Source organism: Marmota flaviventris, chromosome 2 (assembly GCF_047511675.1).
Source record: "Marmota flaviventris isolate mMarFla1 chromosome 2, mMarFla1.hap1, whole genome shotgun sequence".
NCBI lineage: Eukaryota > Metazoa > Chordata > Mammalia > Rodentia > Sciuridae > Marmota > Marmota flaviventris.
This window is the reverse complement of record NC_092499.1, coordinates 3,924,869-3,945,063: the sequence shown is the minus strand read 5'-3', so window position 1 is coordinate 3,945,063 and position 20,195 is coordinate 3,924,869. Positions and strand designations below refer to the sequence as shown.

General features: G+C 43.8%; 1 protein-coding gene across 8 annotated transcripts in view; it reads right to left on the bottom strand.

The window, feature by feature from the left end:
* The window catches only part of Mok (MOK protein kinase), a 49,856-nt gene extending 35,314 nt beyond the window's left edge, over positions 1-14,542 (bottom strand). For 3 of the 8 annotated variants that reach the window (XM_071607514.1, XM_071607517.1, XM_071607516.1), the window contains exons 1-2: positions 12,796-12,862; positions 286-400 (exon numbers count right to left, since the gene is read on the bottom strand). In XM_071607514.1, the coding sequence (XP_071463615.1) occupies positions 286-400; positions 12,796-12,808 (128 nt within the window). In that variant the 5' untranslated portion in view covers positions 12,809-12,862. Of the gene's footprint in view, positions 1-285; positions 401-12,795; positions 12,863-14,138; positions 14,208-14,372 lie in introns of those variants that run through there. The other 5 variants (XM_027946748.3, XM_071607515.1, XM_071607521.1 and 2 more) reach the window with 5 other exon arrangements.
* Positions 14,543-20,195: the final 5,653 nt, after the last annotated feature.

The following is a 20,195-nucleotide window of genomic DNA, read 5'->3' as shown; positions in this document are numbered from 1 at the left end:
TGATTTGTAACGAAGGTCTGATTTGTAAGACCCCGACACACATACAACTCTTTGAGTGAGTCATGCCTTTACAACTTAAAATCTCACACCATTCATCACTGACATTATTGTAAGCCTGGACAAGAGGAAATGCCAGCATCATAAGCGGCTCTTCAGCCCATGACCCTCAATACCCAAGGGATCGGACTACTTATTTACAACTAAATAAACAATTTTCCCAGGACAGAGACTGCCCTAAACTCAAGGCTGCACCAGCACTGGGTGGCGGCTGTCTCGGACACCTACCTTTCAAAGTGCTGTTTCATTTGCTTACACGCATAGTAGTTTCCATCTCTCAGGCTCTGCATCTTCATGACTTCAGAAAATGTTCCCTCTCCTATTTTGCCAATTGCTTTATAGTCTGTAAGTAATTATAAAGACAAATTTTTATTTATGCACAGACTTTTATATTCACTTCCACGCTGCACACTATCATCATGTAACTTAACAGCACCATGCTGAGGGTCAGATCCGTGGCCAGCAAGATTGTGCTGCCCTCCCAGCAGGGAAGCAGGCTGGGTGCTGGTGACACCTTGCTCTCCCTTGAACGACAGGAGCCACAGCCCCGATCCAGTGACAAGAAGCACCACTACCCCGTAAGACTCGGAAAGCAGTGAGGTGATGCCAGCTGGGGCTGTTCAGTGGAGTGGCAGGGTCACGTCACCAGCACCACTGAGCATTCTTCTGAATTTCACCCTCCCTGGTCCTAGGGAGCGCACAGCTCATCTGCAGCAGTTTTGTGTAATAAGCACAAGTCCTAATTTTCTGAAAGCTGCCAGCAGCTCCTTCTGGCTTTGATGCTACCCCCATCACCCCCCACCCTACTCATGGTTTTGTAATCCTCTGATTCACTATGCTAAACACCTTCCTGCTGGAAATACCCACAGTAGTTTCTGCTTTCCTGAACGACCTCTGACATCAAATGAGTCCCTTGAAGTGGGGTTGGCTGTGAAGACAACCTGAGCTTCTGTGGCCCTGGCTTCGCAGTCAGGAGGCAGAGCACAGGTAGGAATGCTGCAGAGCTGGGAGCCCATGACGATGCCAATGATCCACCACCCGCAGCAGCCTCTGGCCCAGGGGGGTGGGAAGAGTCAGAGAAGGATTCTACTGACTGCCTCCACACAGGATTCCAAGAAAAGGATGGCACAGGCAAGAACTACAACTTCTCAAGGAGAAATGGAAGGAATGAGAAAGCCCTGAGTGCAGAAGCCCCCACTGGGTTGCAAATGTTTCTACATCCCAAATAACAGGAGAACAAGACTGCAGAAAACCTTGGCAGAGAGCAGTCTGTGCACCTCTCAGAGGATCAAATAACCCAGCCTCAGGGATGGGCTGTGCTCAGGAGTAGTGGCTTGCCAGTGTGCACAAGGCCCTGGTTTCCATGCCCACTACTGCCGGGGAAAGAAAGGCTAACCAGGAGCAAAGCAGCAGGAAGACAATTACTGCGCCCACTCCCACTGTCTTTGGGCATCTGGTTCAGAGAGCTCCCAGGAAGCTCCTGTGAACTGAGACCCAGAAACACAAAAGTAAGGCCATGAAAAAATCAGGCAGGCTAGAGTCAGGTCTGGAAGAGACCCTGGAGGAGGAAGTGACCAGAAGTCAGGAGCTTCAGTTGCACTGCTGCAGAAACAAGCCTGGACTAAGAGAGCCCTTGACCTCCGGGCCCTGTCTGCACCAGGACAAAGTAGACTGTAAAGCCATGCTGCTCTAGGTGGGCACGGTGATGCATGTCTGTAACCTCGGCGCCTCAGGAGGCGGAAGCAGGAAGGTTGTTAAGGTTGAGGCCCGCCTCAGCAACTTTGTGAGACCCTGTCTCTGAATAAAACATAAAAAAAAATAAAAAGGGCTCAAGATACAGCTCAAGGGGCTGGGGCTGGGGCTCAGTGGTACAGAACTCAGCTGCCACGGGTGAGGCACTGGGTTCGATCCTCAGCACCACATAAAAATAAAATAAAAAAGGATGTAGATCAGGGTAGAGCACCCTTGGGTCCAAGTCCCAGAAACACTTAAAAAAAAAAAAATCTGGGCACTCCCATCCACTGCTGAAGGCATAAATCGGTATACTCATTTGGGAGGACAATTTGACAATATCTATAAATCTTTTTAAGACGGGCATATGCTAGGGCTGATTGTGGTACAGCACTTGCCGAGCACATGTGAGGCACTGGGTTCCATCCTGGGCACCATGTAAAAATAAGTAAATAATAAAATGAAGTTATTATTTTAAAAAAAGATGTACATATCTGAACCGACAATTCTAAAACATACCATATTAAAAAATGTAGGAGGTTGTTAGTGCAGCATTATTTTTAAATTTTATGTACATATTCCTTTTTTAGTGCAGCAGTATTTAATAGGGAAAACTGAAAAACCAAAAATACCCCCACAGGGAACTAGATGACGATGACGATGATGATGATGATGATGACGACGACGATGATTGGTACTGGGGATTGAACCAGGGGCATTTAATCACTGAGCTATATCCCCAGCCTTTTTTGTATTTTATTTAGAGACAGGGTCTCTCTAAGTTGCCTATGGCCTCACTAAGTTGCTGAGGCTGGCTCTGAACTTGCCTCATCCTCCCCAGTCATTGGGATTATAGGAATGCACTACTGAACCCGGCTAATCATGTTGTAATCCACATAATGGAATACACTATCTATATTCAAGACTGATACAGAAAGATCCTTAAAGATTACATCCTTGGGCTGGGTATATAGCTCAGTTGGTAGAGTGCCTGCCTTGCATACACAAGGCCCTGGGTTCAATCCCCAGCATCACAATAAAAAAAAGACATCCTTGAAGACTACATACACACCTCGCATGAGCCCACATGCGGGCACATGGGGCTCTTTCTGACAGGTAAGGTTACAGGTGTCTCCTTTCCTAAGTCAGATAATTTCCACAATGTTATTTTTTATGAGAACACTATTTCTTTTTAATTAACAAGAAGAACTAAAAAAAATAGTCCAGAAAAGAAAAGTGGTGGTAAAAGTTAAAAAATGGTGATAATTGTTGAAATGAGGTAAAGGATATGTTTTAGAGCTCTGATATTACTCTCTCTACTCTGACATGCTTAAAATTTTTTCTAATAAAAACAATACCTTCTGGGCTGGGGTTGTGGCTCAGCGGTAGAGCGCTCACCTAGCAAATGCAGGGCCCTGGGTTCGATCCTCGACACCACACATAAATAAATAAATTAAGTAAAGATATTGTGCCCGGGCTGGGATTGTGGCTCAGTGGTAGAGCGCTCCCCTAGCACGGGAGCTGGGTTCGAACCTCAGCACCACATAAAAATAAAGGCATTGTGTTAAAAAAAAAAGATATTGTGCCCAACTACAACTAAAAAATAAATATTAAAAAAAAAAAAAACACTAGGAAACCCAAGGAGTCATGAGATCAGGATAGTGAAAAAGCAACCCAGGAAAGACTTCCAGCCCAGAATGCCCACACAGGACACGGCAAGAACCAGAAAGAGAGTTGGGAGCATATCCATTATAGCATCTAGTAAGCATTACCTTAACTAACATACCTGAAATAAGGGATAATTTATAAAATAGAGAAATAGAATATAGACTTTTGGACCAAGGCTGTAGCTCAGTGGTACAGCACTTGCCTAGTACATGTGAGGCACTGGGTTCGACCCTCAGCATCACATAAAAATAATGAAGAAAGACTTGGGACTTAATTCAGTTGGTAGAGTGCTTGCCTCGCAGGCACAAGGCCCTGGGTTCAATTCCCAGCACCACACACACACACACACACACATATACACACACACATACACACACACACATAATAATAATAATAATAATAATAATAGATTTAAAAAAGAACATAGACTCTTTTTTTGTTTTGTTTTTTGGGGTATTGGGAATTGAACTCAGAGGTAGTTTACCTCTGGGCTATATCCCCAGTCCTTTTTACTTTGAGACAGGGTCTCGCTAAGTTGCATAGACAGCCTCACCAAGTTGCTGAGGCTGGTTTCAAACTTGTGATTCACCTACCTCAGCCTCCTAAGACAACTGGGAGTACAGTTGTATACCACCTCACCCAGCAATGATAGAAGTAAAAAAAAAAATATTCTATTTGTTTGTTTTTATGTGTGCTAAGGATCAAACCTAGGGCCTCACATGTGCTAGGCAAGTGCTCTACCACCAAGCTACAGCCACAGTCAAATGCAGGCTTTTGAGAAGAGTATTTGTAAGATTTCACATTTTAAAATCTGCTATTTAATAAAGTAACTTTGTGAGAATTCAACTTACCTAGATTTTTTTTTTCTGAACATGTTAGTATTTGTCTGAGATTGTATCCTCCTTGCAAGCTACTAATTAAAATGCTATTATTTCATGGGTGCTGGCAGAAGAGGCTTGTGTCTTCTTGGGTAGAAGACAAAGGACTTTATTATTCATGGTACAGAAAGGTATATGCATTAATACATTTTCAATGACTATAATCAAAAAGCTTCATCCCCATCCTAACTCCTGGAACCTGTGAATATGACCATATATATGAATAAGAATCTTGCAGAAGGATCTTGAGATGAAAACAATCTAGATTACCCATGTGGACGCTGAATGCAAGGATACACACAAAGGTGTGGTGCAAGCCTATAATCCCAGCATCTTGGGAGGCTGAAGCAGGAGGGAATTCAAAGGGCTGGTGTTCTGGGGTGGAGCACTTGCCTAGCATGCAGGATGCCCTGTGTTCAATCCCCAGTACCACAGACAAAAAAAAGACACAAAGTAGAATGGGAGTTGCCAAGAGCCGGGGGAGGGGAAATGGGTGCAGAATTTCAGTCATCAGGATGAAAACGTATGCAGAGCAGTTGTAAACCTATAAAACACAAATGCACGTGTGTGCCTGACAACGCTGTGATGCAGGAAATCCATTAAGATCTCTTGTTACATGTTTTACAAGATCTGAAAAACACAGACACACACAAGAGGGACACGGTGACAGAGACAGAGCCTGGAGCGGAGCCACAGGAAGCTGGGCTCCAGGGAGACCCAACACAGGTGGGAGGGAGCTGCCCTCTGCAGACACCTTGGGGGGGGGGCAGTGTTCCCCAGCAGTAAGAGAACAGCTTCTGTGCTTTACACCACCCAATTGGGATAGCCTGTTGCAACAGCCTCAGAATCTAACAAGGAACACAACTGGCATTTTTTTAAATCTAAAACAACATTTTTTTTTCATTCAAGGAAAGAGTCTTTCTGAGCATACCAATTTAAGAAGTCACTCAGAAAAGACTTTTGAGCCCAACAAAGTAAAATAAAACTTTAAAATGAAGTAAAATAAGGGGGAAAGAAAATGGTACCATAGCTCTCCAGACAGAAATGGAAGAAATAACTGGCTAACTACATTTTAACTAAATCCCAGAGCCTCTCTAAAAATGGGAAATTTTTCATTAAGTCTTAAAACCAGGCAAGAAGGATTCCAGGTAACCACCAAAAAGCTTCTTTGAAACAAAACCACCAAAAAGACCCCAGGTAGGTTTGCTTAACCCCTCTCCCTAGCCAAGGAACAGCTGCTGTGCTCAAACACGCCTAAAATGTCCCCTACTCTCGGAAGGATGAACCTGGAACGCCCAGAAATCCCTCTGCAAGACCACAGTCTATCGCAGACAGAAAAGAGGCCCCCACCGGGCAGGCCCAGGTGCTCTGCTTAGTGTCTTAAGGGCCAGTCTTGGGCAGGTGTCTATGAAACACACTTCAGGAGTCTCCACCATGCCCTAGAAGTTCAGAGTGGCTCCCTCTTCCTGAACTGCTCACCCAACGGCATAACGCGTGATGTGCACCTGCTGTCTTCCAGGACCCAGAACTTCAGCAAGTGCTAGGCAGTGGGTGCCTATGTGACCAGCCCTCAGAAAAAACCCGGGGTGCTCAATTGCTAACGAGCTTCCCTGGTAGGCCACAGTCCACCTGTGTTCTCAGAATTTGTTGCTGGGGTAACTAAGGGCATCCTGGGCACCTCCACCCAAAGAGCACCCACCCTGTGCTTCGTCGGGTTTCCTCTGGACTAGGCCCCAGGTGTCTTTCATCATGGTAAATCATAGCTGTGAGCCCCCTAGAAAAATCAAGCATCCAGGGGGTGGTCTTGGGACTCCTGCTCTAGTGATATTACGCTGTACTTCAGCCTAAGTGAATTCATGGTAATGTGACTAAATCACTGTGTATGTCAGTGACAAGAACAACCCGAGGAAATATTAGCGCCATCTATGGACCAGGCACTGTGCCCAGTAATGCAGACAAGCAAAGACAAGACACAATCCCAGCCCTGAGGACTTAAAAGTATGTCCCTACACTCCCAATTTCAGGTTCTTTTCTTATAAAAGAGGGGAAGACAAAGAGGAACGCTAGGGCTCACCTAATGTTAAAGGCCAAAGACTGAGAACAAAGCATGTAATATAAACCATATGGTGCTCGGGGTTCAAATCCCAAGACAGACCCGGTGCACCTTCGAGCAGGTCTTCCTTGAGCAGGTACCCTGTCCTCCTGTGACATGACTGCTCAGTCTGCTTTGGACCTTCTCCCTAATGGCCACCATCTCCCCAAGGCAAAGGGTTCCACTTGTTCTCTCTGTGCCTGCATGCACTCAACAGAGGAAACCGGGAGCAGAGACCAGGGCACACACTACAAGACCAGCTCTTCCCCGTCCCTGGACCATGCTGCAGGGAGACTCAACACATCTGAATCACAGCATTACCACTACTGACAACTCAGCATCCAGCCTGTCTTTATTCATCTCCACCTGTTTTTTAATAGTTGGCTATTTCCAATCGCACAGAGTGATCTCCACCTTAGTTTCCCTTTTTCCAGGTCAGACCATCTACATAAATCTAACAGTGAGGCTAAAAGGACAGCAAGGTTGGGGCTGGGGTTGTGGCTCAGCGGCAGAGCGCTCACCTCACACGTGCAAGGCCCTGGGTTCGATCCTCAGTACCACATAAGAATAAATAAGTAGATGAAATAAAGTTATATTAAAATAAAAGAAAAAAAGGACAAGAAAGATAAAGCTGCTGAAAGGATACTCTAAATTATTTCTAAAAGTTTCAAAGGCCTCCAATCAACTGTCCATGAGAATGTTTTTCCTCCATGAAATGATACAGAACGACTTCCTGACCACCTGGCCTCGCTTCTCTCAGAGCAGAACACCATTACAGGGACGCAGGATCCCGTCACACAATGTGCTAACAAGAACAAGGTGACTGACTCGCCCCCAATCACTGGCTCAGCCGACAAGGCCCAGGGATACATTCTGTGGTACACAGTGCAGCAGAAGCCCAGGGACCCGCTGCGCCTCTTCCCAGTGAATAGCACTCCCTCCTTGGTTTCTGACTCGGTGACTTTCAGACCTTCCTGGATAGTCAGAGGTCACTCTCCACTCCTAGATGATGCTCTGCTGAGCTACAGCCTCGGGCCTTCACAACTTTAGGCAGCTGTCCAGCAAAAGAATCAAGGAACAACCAGCTCGCAAAACTCAGAAGATGAAGAATAAAGGCGCCTCTAGACCTGGAAGTGGGAATGGAAAATGGGAAAGCCTGGGGCCGAGGCTGAGGCTCAATGGTAGAGCGCTCACCTAGCACATGCGAGGCCCTGGGTTAGATCCTCAGCACCACATAAAAATAAATAAATAAATAAAATAAAATAAAGGTATTGTTTAAAAAAAAAACAAAAACAAAAACAAAAAGAAAGAAAATGGGAAAGCCACCTGAGAACACAGCTTTGCAGATTCTCTAAAAGTAAATCCACACTTTGCAATCAGCAGTTCCGTCCTAGGAGTCTACCTGAGAGAGGAAAACACCACGGCAGCCTGGCTCAGCACAGCCAGAAATGGAAGTGACCCAAGTTCTCATGACGTGGTGAATGGACAGACCCTGTGCTACCTTCACATGACCCACAGGGTACTGCTCAGCGATCGACAGAACCAGACTGCTACCACCACCACCACGTGAGGAATCGAAAAAATGTTGGGCTAAATGAAAGAAGGCAGATTCAAAAGACCACATCTGTTTATGCGCCCATTTGCCACAGCTCATTTTTATTAGATTTCTAGAAAGGAAACACTTAGCAATGGAAAGCTGATCGATGATCCCTGGAGCCAGGAAGGGGAGGGCCTGATTTTACAGGGCACAGGGACGTCCTGAGCAGGGAGGAGGTTCTACACCTTCTCTGTCCACTTGCACTCAAGCTCACCCACAGCACACCAAGCCAGGCGGACACTGGCTATTGGGTGCAAACCACACCTCAGAGCCTGTCAGAATCAGGAGGTCTCGTCAAGATGGATCCTTTCCCCACAACGTCCTTCAATGCTGGTAGAAAGCTGAATGTAAAAGTCAAACTAAGGGGAATGCCCTTTAAGCAGAAGTTCAAAGAAGAAAGATCCAGAGATGAGCCTGCCATATGTTTTAATTCAAAAACTCACAAACAAAGCGTAAAGACAATAATGATCTTAGAAAATACTGTGGCAAATGTACTTAACAACAGCTAATGTATTTATTATAAAGACCACTTACAAACAAGACAATAGGATTGCTCAGTGAAAACATGGACAAATGGCATAAGGTGACCCACTTAGATAAAGCAGCCAAAAATGAAAACTAGTAGCATTCAAATATTGAAAAAGCTTTTTGGGGGGAGCTGCAGTTCTGGCTCAACAGTAGAGCGCTTGCCTAGCACGTGCGGGGCCCTGGGTTCAATTCTCAGCACCACATAAAAATAAATAAATAAAGGTATTGTGTCCAAATACAACTAAAAAATAAATATTAAAAAAATATTTTTTTTTATGGGCTGGGGATGTCGCTCAAGTGGTAGCATGCTCGCCTGGCATGTGTGCGGCCCAGGTTCGATCCTCAGCACCACATACAAACAAAGATGTTGTGTCCACCGAAAACTAAAAAAATAAATATTAAAAAAAAATTCTCTCTCTCTCTTTAAAAAAATATTTTTTAAAAAAAAGCTTTTTTTTTTTTTTTTAAATAAGAGACCTTTCCATCTACCAACTGCCAAAGGTTTGCAACAAACACGTGCACTCAGCAGAGTACACAGAAAGACTGTCTGAGTGGCCCCTGGCATGCCACAGCTAATAAGGAAAGGAGAGTGGTAGTATGCAGACCTCCATAGTCCCCGGCAGTCCTGGGCTTCCTGGGGACAGGGATGTGTGCTGACTCACCTGCCAGGTCCTCAAGATTTCTGCATGTGTATTCTACGTAGGCAATCATTGCATGCATGAGTAGGAGAAGAGATATTAGAAAATCCAAAGGTTTTGTTCAGGATGTCCAACCCCAAGGGGATACCCCAACAGAAAGACAAACAGGGGCATCACAGTGTTTCTACAGCAGGAAGGCTAGAAACCTAAACGTCTGATAACAAGGAGATGATCTAATGAATTATGGAACAGCAATGGACTGAAATATTACATTGCCATTAACAATGATGCTCTCCAATAATACTTAATAAAATAGAAAAATGTTCAGCCTTGATTTAACATTAAGTGAAATAGAAAGATGATGATGATCATATGCATATGTGCACAGAAAGAATGGATGTGAATATGTCAAGTTTTTTACATTTATATCTAAGTGTCACTGAAGATTACTTTTCTTCATTATACTTTTCTATGTTGTATAATGTTCATAATGATTTCATATTTGTTTAAATGTCTGTAAAGATGGGCATTTCAAAATTTTTAAGAAATCAGTGAGTCTGTGGGCTAAGTGCCAACAGCAACGTGAACTTCAAATGCCTGTCGGAAAGGTACAGTGCCAGCTTACAGGGAGACAGGCACAGGATCCCAGAGGAAAGGAAGGTCAGTCCTTGAGAGCTAGTTTAAGCAGAAGTTCAAAGAAGAAAGATCCAGAGATGAGCCTGGACTGAGGATTTGCATTGAAGAGCAGAAGGCGAATCTTACACAGTAAGTTCCAATTTGCCTTTCATCACAAATAAATTAAGCAGACTTGCTTTGAAAAAAAAAAAAAAAAAGTAGGTCACCTTTGAACTTTATTTTTTACTTTTTTTTTTTTTTAAACATTTTTTTAGTTGTCAATGGACCTTTATTTTATGTGATGCTGAGAATTGAACCCAGGGCCTCACACATGCTAAGTGAGTGCTCTACCACTGAGCCACAACCCCAGCCCACCTGTAAACTTTAAAATGGTTTTAAGTGCACAAACTCAGAATGTGTGCCAACACCCCAGGCTGGCTCCAGACAGTCACAACCAGCCAGGAGGGAGCATGACACCAAGAGAAAGTGGTGGTAGGTGAAGGGTAGTTTCCAGCTGGGGTCTTCCAGCAGGTGGAAAATCTGGAGTGTCCAACAGGGATGGCAGGTAGGGAGAGGAAAAGAGAAACCATCACCACAAAAACCACTCAGCAAGGGGTCTGGTCTATTTCCACAGGTCTTCAAAATCAAACAAAAACCCAGCACACACACCAGCACAAAAGGAATAAAATTATTCAAAAATTCATAAAAATTTTAAATTTAAAACCACACCCACTACCCCAGTAAGTCCATTGCTAATAAAGTACACAGGGATAAACTCACAGAATTACTCAAAGGTTTGTGTTCAAACAACTTCATGGAAGCATCATCCTAGCAAGTTACAACATATTTAATGGAATCCCATTTATCTGGGGGTGTTTGTCTAAGGAATGTGTGTGTGTGTGTAGTAAATATATATATTCATACACAGAAAATATCCATGAAAATTACATCTAAGGAAATGTTAACTAGAGGACTGGAGTTGTAGACCAGCGGTAGAGCGCTTGCCTTGTACGTGTGAGGCACTGCATTCGATTCCCAGAACCACATGTAAATAAGCATTTAAAATAAAGGTCCATCAACAACTAAAAAAATATAAAGAAAAAAAAAAGAAAGAAAATGTTAACCAGGACTCATTATGCCAAGTAGTGGAGGGTCTTGAGACCACCTTAAAATCTACTGGCAGAATTTATCACAAAGTCAATATTGCTTTTACTTAATTTTGTCTTTCTTTCAAGAAAAAAAGATGCTAGTTGACGCAACTATTTATAAAAAACAGGAGGTAATACACCCACTAGGAAGGAGAAGATGGAAAAAGATTGAGATAACCTTGCAACTTTGATTCTATGATAATATTGGTATTTAAGAGACCATTCAAAATTATTATAATTACAACAGATAATTTTTCAAAAATTTTAGTTGTAGATGGACACAATATCTTTTATTTATTTATTTTTATGCAGTGCTGAGGCTTGAATCCAGTGCTTCAAACATGCTAGGCAAGCACTCTACCACTGAGCCACTACTCCAGCCCCAAAAGATAATTTTTTAAAATCTCTCTGTAATATTGCAGCAAAACCATTACTTTAGAACATGTAATTTTTTCCTATTTCTGTAGGTGTGCTCAACTAATCCATTAAAAAGTTCAAACAGGAGCTGGGTACAATGGTGGTGCATACCTGTAATGCCAGCAACTCTGGAACCTCAGGTGGGAGGATCACAAGTTTGAGGCCAGCCTGGGCAACTTAGTGAGATCCTGTCTCAAAATTAAAAAAAATAAAAAGGATGCAGGTGTAGCTCAGTGGTAGAGCACCTCTGGATTTAATCTCTAGCAACACACACAAACACACACACACACACACACACACACACACTAAACTTCAAACAGGAAAAAAAATGATACTTTAATTTTTAGAGTACTAACATACACAGACTTATTACATAAGGATAAACTTTTTTTTTTTTTTTTTTTTTTGAGGTGGGTCTCAGTATGTTGACCAGACTGGTTGCAAACTTGTGAGCTCAAGTATCCTCCTGCCTCAGCCTCACTACAGGTGTGGGTCACCATTCAGACAGCTGCCCACTTCCACTTCCTACTCTTGGGATATACACCCAGAACTCAACTGCCATGATGTGAGGAAGCCCAAGCCACAAGGAGAGACCTCCTGTAGGGTTCTGACAGCCCAGTCTGTGGTCCCAGAGAACCACCAGCATCATCTGCCAGACAAGTGAATGAGACTTTCAAGATGACTTCAACTCCAGCCACCATCTATCATGACTACAAATTCATGAGACTCCCAGTGAGAGCTGCCTCGTTGAGCGGAGGCAACCCACAGAACCATAAGAAAAATGTGTTGTTAAGTCCCTAAGTTGGGGTGATTTGCTTAGTGATACATACCTAGAAAAGAAAACCAAGATGATAAAGAAAGGTCAGAGACTGGCCCCAAGCTGACATCATGTCTGCTCAGCTTCAACAATTACACAGCTGCTGCAGTCCAGCTGCAGCAAAATAACCGGGGTGGGGGGTGGGGGGGGGGTGATTAGCAACTTGTGTAGATTGATACAGCAGGAGTGGGAGCCCTTTATTGTAGGACCGGAGGGGTATACATACATTCCACACAGCTTATCTTAATTAACATAAACGAGATACAGCAGTCAACCAGTAAGGAAGCTCCACACTTAATGGCTCCCTGGCGTTACTTCACAAACCACTCCCTCTGGCAAAATGCCAGGCACCATCTTGACTTGTTTAGAGACCCTAACACACAGCATTAACTGCTTGCTCCCTGCTACACAAATGATCCAAAACAAAAAGGAGAAGGACAGCAATACACTACAGACTGATCAAAGCATCCCTACACATGTGAGCACTGCCTAGAAAACAATAAGAAAGAATACATGGAAAATCCAAAAATTAAAGACCAACATGATAATCTAGCATGCCCAGGTGTATTCTGACCCCATGCTATGGGTCCAACTTGCACCATTACTCACTTTTCCTGTTCATTCTGCTTCTATGATTCCGTCTCTGTGATTTTCTGTTCTGAAATGTTCTCTCCACTGTTAGCTACTTGTAAAACATTTCATTCATGATCAGGTCTTAAACCAGAATGAGAGGCTGCATGAACTCTCGGACTGGATTTTAAGATAGAAGAAAGAAAGGGAAAAGATGTTATCACTAAACCAAATAACTGAAAGCTACCAAAATGAGATGAGCCAGGGTGGGGGCACACATAGGTAATCCCAACTACTCTAGAGGCTTAGGCAGGAGGATTGGGAGTTCCAGGACAGCCTCTGCAATACAAGACCCTATCCCAAAATTCAAAAATTTAAAAAAGGGCTGGAGATTTAGCTCAGTGGTTCAGCCCCTTTAGGGCATAAAACATAAAATGCAAATTATATATACTTTAAAAATATTTTTTAGTTGTAGATGGACACAGTACCTTTATTTATTTATCTTTATGTGGTGCCCAGGGCCTCACACATGCTAGGTGAGTGCTCTACCACTGAGCCACAACCCCAGCCCATACATATGTACTTTATATACTCATATATACATATGACTATATGTAGTTACTAACATTAGGGTTTTTTTCTTTATTATTTTATTTATTTATATTTTGGTGTCAGGAATTGAAACCAGGGTGCTTAGCCACTGAACCACACCCCCAGTTCTTTTTATTCATTTTTTTTTTCTTTTTAGACAGAGCCCAAGTTGCTTAGGGTTTCCAGAATTTGCAGAGACTGGTCTTGAACTTTAGATCCTCCAGCTTCAGCCTCCAGGGTTGCTGGGATTAGAGGTGTGCTCCACCACACCAGCTAACATTGAGAGGGATAGATACATATTTACACACACACACACACACACACACACGCGCGCGCGCACACATATTTAGGAAACTGAAAAGAGAAGTCACTTCTTGGAGTGCGGCAAGAAGAGTGTATGAGGCAAAGACGGATATGTTTAAATATATTGTGCAATTTACAGCATTCACAAAAAACAATTAGGATACAATGCAGGTTTAATATAACTAGCATAGTTCCAACTTGAAACAGCAAAGGAGGCTGGACTTGTATGCGCCTCTGGCTGACAGCCATAAACGACAATACCTGAATAGTGATGCTGAACACGACAGCGAACCGCGCTGCTGGCCGCAGATTGGCCACGATCCACAAACCCAACGCGGGCAAACTTTTTTTTACCCCTTTTCTAGGATGAGGCCCACTTCCCAACTTCTAAGTAACCGTTTCTAATTTCACTAAAAGGATGCTTCTAAGTTCCTGTGAACCCAGCTGCTATAGAAACACTACTGCTCGACCCCCAAAATGAAACGCACGCCCAGGTCCGGCAACTGCACGCCGAGCACGTCACCCTGGCAGGGCGCCGGCTGCGAGCGCCCACGGCCACCCGGAACATTCAGAAACGGAACCTCGCCCGGCGCGGCTCTGAAAACCCGGCTCCCGCACCTCCGGCCTGCACCGCCCGGCGCCGGGGCGGAGCGGCACTCGCCCGCCCAGCCCCCAGAACGGCCCGGCCCGGCGCGCCGCCCCGGCCCTCCCGGCTCACTCACTCTTCATCCTGCGCGCGGAAGTCGGCGACAACCCCTGGCCGACCCTGCGCGGGAAAGACACGGGCAGGAAGGCCGGCACCTGCCCTCCTCTCCCTCAGGCGGGATCCTGTGCTGGGACCTCCGCGATGGCCCCTTGCCCAAGAGCGTTAGGATACAGCCGCCATATTGTATCCTTGTCACCCTGGCAACCGTCGGCCCTGACCGCCCCCGAGGTGGAGCCGCGCGTGCGCAGAAGCCTGCCCTCATACGCATGTGCAATGCGGCCCGCCTCCTCTGCGTGGTTGCTTAGCGACCGCAGCCGCCGCCGCTTCAAATTTAAACCCTCGCGGGCTGGAGTCTCCCGGCTGTCACTCAGCAGTTCCGAGCCTGAAACGCGGAAGAGATCCTGCAACTTCTACTGGCTCGAGAAATATGACTTTAAATGACACCTCTTCTTTGCCACCTCATCCCGCAGTTGAGCATCTACCGGTCTGGTACGAGCGATTACCCAATGAATTTGTACGTTTTTCCTTTTTTTTTCTTTTTCTTTCTTTCTTTCTCTCTCTCCCTCCCTCCCTCCCTCTCTTTCTCTCTTTCTTTCTTGTAGTTGTAGATGGACAGAATGCCTCTGTTTTATTTGTTTATTTTTATGTGGTGCTGAGGATTGAACCACTCCCTCACGCATGCTAGGCAAGTGCTCTACCACAGAGCTCGTTTTTCTTTTTTAATTGAGCAAACGTTTCTTTTGCCAGCGCTGTTGCTGGAGAAGGGGGGACATAAAGGAGCACAGGTAGGCGAGGTGGCGGACTTCTCGAAACTCGCATTCTGTGGTAAAGCTGCATGCATCTAGGGGGGACCTATGTGCAGATGCGACCCGCGACAGGTGAAGAGCCAGGTTATCCCTACCACTACTGCGGGGGATCGGCGTCCCTCTTTTCTGAGAGTAAAGAAGTAAAATGTGCTGATTTGAAAGAATCGGAGAAGAAAAGAAGCAAGGAGAATAAAGAAAAGGAATGTATGAAATTTGAAGAAATACTTTCAAAGTTCTTTCCTTCATCTCATTCTCTCTCCTCCTCAGAAAAGGAGACCGACAATAGTTGAGAGGCGTCTTCTTGTCCAAATACATAATTTCTGATTATGTATTTGGACAAATTTTCCCATAATTGAAAACCATAGATAAATCATACATATTCTTCTATAGTTTTCTTTTTTTCATTTAATGTATTATAGTCACTCTGAGTTTGTTTGGGGTTCTGAGGATTGAACCTAGGGGCGCTTTACCATTACATCCCCAGACTTTTTCTAATTTTAATTTTTTCATTTTGAGACAGGGTCTTGCCAAGTTGCCGTGGCTGGCCTGAAACCTGTGATCCTTCTGCTTCAGTCTCCAGAGTTACTGTTATTACAGTCATATGACATGTGACTGGCTAGTCACCTTTCAATATTGGCACATAGAGAGCTATCCTACGCTTTTTTAAATTTTTTTAAAAATTGTTGATATTTATTTATATGTGGTACTGAGAATCTAATCCAGTGCCTCACACATGCCAGGTAAGTGTGCTACCGCTCAGCCCCAGCCCCAGCCCCTAACCTATGCTTTTTAACAGGTGTGTTATATTACATGATATAATTTTTCCCTAAAAATGCTTTATTTTTCACAATTACAAACAAGACCAGAAAGTATCCTTGTACATATCTTTAAACATTCGTGTGATTGCTTTGATAGGAGTTAATAGGTTAAAAGGCATTCACAATTTAAATGTAGAAAATCACTCACCAGCAATATTCTACCAACATATAGAAAAGTCTGTACACAAATTCCCTCTTCTCCACTCCGGTGTGGACACTGGCTATTATCTATAAGATTAAGACAACATTCGGAAAAACTGATTTGAAACATATAATACAAAAATCTTAAAATATTCTGTGTGTGTGTGGGTGTGGTACTGTGCATTGAACCTAGAGGCCCTCTACCACTGAGCTACACCTCCAGTCCTTTTTAATTTATTGCCTTGAAATTCAGATCCTCTCCTCAGCTTCCCAAGTAGCTCAGATTAAAGGCATGTGCTACGACACCTGGCTTAAATTTTTTTATGGTTAAAAAAAAATTAGTAGTGTTAAAAAACTATTGGAGGGGCTGAGTTTTGGCTCAATGATAGAGCGCTTACCTAGCATGGGTGAGGCATTGGGTTCGATCCCCAGCACCACATAAAAGTAAATAAAATAAAGGTATAAATATATATATATATATATATATATATATATATATATATATATATATATATATATATATATATATATAAAACTATGGGAGGCCTTCATTTTGGGAGGAGCTTCCACACTAGCCCACAACAAACCAGACCAAACCAAAATGGAGTCACTCGTGCTAAATGCCACCATCAAACTGAAAATTTAAGCAAATAGATCCCAAAACACACTAGTTTTTCCCCAAAACAGGAGATCCAGTCTACCCAAGTCAGCTTTGCTTTCACTCCTGCCAAAATAATACAACTTGACACTAACCCATCAGCTTTCTTTCGGTTGTTCTGTTACCACCTAATAAAACCCATAGTTCTGTTTTTGCATAGTGGGAGCTCTCAATCTGTTTTGAAGAATGGAGGCTGCCCCAATTCTTGAATCTGGAACAAAATCCAATTCGACCTATAACTAAGTATGTTGTGAATTTATCTTTTGACACTAGAAAAATGTCAAAGGACAGCTGGATGCAGAGACCCACACCTGTAATCCCAGAGACTTGGGAGGCTACGGCAAGAAGATCAGAAGTCCTAGTCTGATCAATTTAGGTGACAGTCTCAACATCTTAGTGAGATTCTGTCTCAAAAATAAAAATTTAAAAGGAATGGAACCAGGCGTGGTGGCACATGCCTTTAATCCCAGCAGCTCGGGAGGCTGAGACAGGAAGATCTCAAGTTCAAAACCTGCCTCGGCAATAGTGAGGCGCTAAGCAACTCAGTGAGACCCTGTCTCTCTATAAAATATGGCTCAGTGTCAAGTGCCCCTGAGTTCAATCCCTGGTACCCCCCACCCAAAAAGGGCTGGAGATGTGGCTCAGTGGTTAAATACCCCAGTACCAAAATAATAATAATAATAATAGGAGGAGTAGTAATTGGAAGCCACTGAAAAGCAGTAAGAGGGGGGAGAATATCCTACCTTAAGAAAAGAAATTTTTAAAGTCACCTGGTTTCTGGAATCAGCCGATTTGTTGAAGCAAATTAGAAGCAACATCTGAAAAATCCTTCTGTTTCTCTATTTTTCTTTTGTATGATCTAACAGTTTGACATGTACATATTGTATAATGAAGCATTTTTGTTTCTGGATTTATTTTTGTTTTCCTTTCAATTTTTTCCCTCAGAATTCAACTTTATGATTGGAAGTTCTGTTGTCTCCATCTATGTGCCCCTGGATCCATAGTCAACACAAAAAAAGTGTAGAAAGAAAGTAGGAAGGTAGTTTAGGTAGTTCATGGGAATTGTTCAGGAGATAAACAAAGGAGGTCTGGCTGATGGAAGAGTGAGGAAAATCAAAGCATCAACTCATGTCTGACCTCTGAAGAATAGCATCCCAGAAAAAGAAAAAATACAGATTATGAAATCTCCATCAGAAACATTCTTCACAAAAGTGTTTCTAGAGGGCTGGGGATGTGGCTCAAGCGGTAGCGTGCTCTCCTGGCATGCGTGCGGCCCGGGTTCGATCCTCAGCACCACATACAAACAAAGATGTTGTGTCTGCCGAAAACTAAAAAATAAACATTAAAAAATAAAATAAAATGTTAAAAAAAAAAAAGTGTTTCTAGAGTGGACAGGGACATTTCTGAGTAGAAAGGCCTGAGGAATGGCCAGAATGTGGAGTTTGATTTTTTTCACCAGTATTTAGTGAGCACCTATTATGGCCCAGCACTACTCTAGTCACCTAGGACACAGGAATTAAAGATCCACACCAAGGTGCACTTATGACATTTCAGAGCACAGGGGATAGTGAGAAGTTCTAAACAGTGTTGAAAGAGAAAACCTAGATATATCTAAAAACCCGGGTTCCAGCACTGGAAGTCCCAATTGGGACATCTCATTGGACTGGACATAGAAGATAAAGTGAGGCTTTCTGCTGCTGAGGGATCTCTGTTCTAGAGTTCTCTAGTTATTGGCCAAGTGGGAGGGTAGAAGAAAAATTGTGTTCAGATGTGCAGGACTCCGAACTTTCAGTGATCCTCAGCACCACATAAAAATAAATAAATAAAATAAAGATATAAGGCTGGGGATGTGGCTCAAGCGGTAGCGCGCTCACCTGGCATGTGCAGGGCACTGGGTTTGATCCTCAGCACCACATTAAAAAAACAAAGATGTTGTGTCCACTGAAAATTAAAAAATAAATATTAAAAAATTCTCTCTCTCTTAAAAAAATAAATGTATAAAAAATTTTAAAAGGAAATTAGCAAAGTAAACCCAGAGGAACACAAACAGTTCTTTGTCAGAAAGAAATGTAATTATAGTAAACCTTGTGGCTCAGTTGGGAACAGTGTTTATAGAAACAACAATGTAAATACTGAATACTGATTTGGCTAAAAAATTAATAGTATTATTATTCGAAAATCATAGGAAAGGGGAGTACATGTGAGTTGGGAAAATGTTGGAAAAAGAACTATGACCTAATTTGTATAGCACGAACTTGACAGATAGTGTCTAAAATTGAAAAAAAAATAGTATAATCATATTACTTAGATTTATGGGAGGAAAAGGCAGAAGAAATCAGCGCTCACAATGGTTACCTGTAGGAGCTGGATGGTGACAGGGAGGGGATGGGCTGGACCAATGTTCTTCATCATAAGCTTTTAGTACTATATGGCTTAAAATTATATATTTGTTTTCTTTTTCTTAAATATAACACTTCAATTTTCAAAAAGCATCATTTAGTGTTTTAAGAACTTAAAATCAGGGGCTGGTGTGTAGCTCAGTGTCAAGTGCTTGCCTGACAAGCACTAGAGTTTGATCCCCAGTACCACTTACCAAATTCGTAAATATTTAGAGCATATGCATATTTTAAACATTTAATGCCATTTTTAATTTTTTGATACCAGGGATTGAATCCAGGGCACTTAGCCACTGAACCACATCCCCAGCCCATTTTTATATTTTATTTAGAAACAGGGTCTTCTGAGTTGCTTTGGGCCTCTATAAGTTACTGAGGCTGGCCTTGAACTCGCCATCCTCCGGCCTCAGCCTCCCGAGCTGCTGGGATTACAGGTGGCGCTCGGCCTAATGGCATTTCTTATTTATTTAATTTATAAATAGAAGAGTTGTTGAGAAATTCAATGTTAAACCTGTTTTGCAAGTTGAAGCTTTAGTAACAGAAGAAATGAAGGCGAATGTTATGGGATACGTAGAAGGCCTGAGCCAGTGTCTGAAATGCCCTTCACGGGAAGGGGGTGTTCACGAGGTAATTAAGTTAAAATGCGGTCATCAGGGCCACCAGGACCGCCGTCCTTCCCAGGGGGGCGAATCCGGACTCGGTGACGCGGGAGGCCGGCAAGCGAGGCCGGGGGCAGAGTGGAGCAGGAGGGCCCGGAGGGCCGAGGCCGCCCTCCCCGCGGGCCGCGACGAGCCCCCAGGGCGCAGGAGCCAGGCGCCGGCTCGAGCGGAGCGCGCGGGCCTCGGGCGCCCCCTGACGTCCGCCGCCGCGTGCGCACCTGGGGCCGCGGGAAAGCCGGCGGGACCCCGGAGGGCGCCCAGGCTCGCTCGCCCCGCGGGACGGGTCCGCCTGGCTTCGTCGGACCAACCTCGATTGCCCACCACCGCGGGCCAGCCACCGTCCTCGCAGCTGGCGATGCAG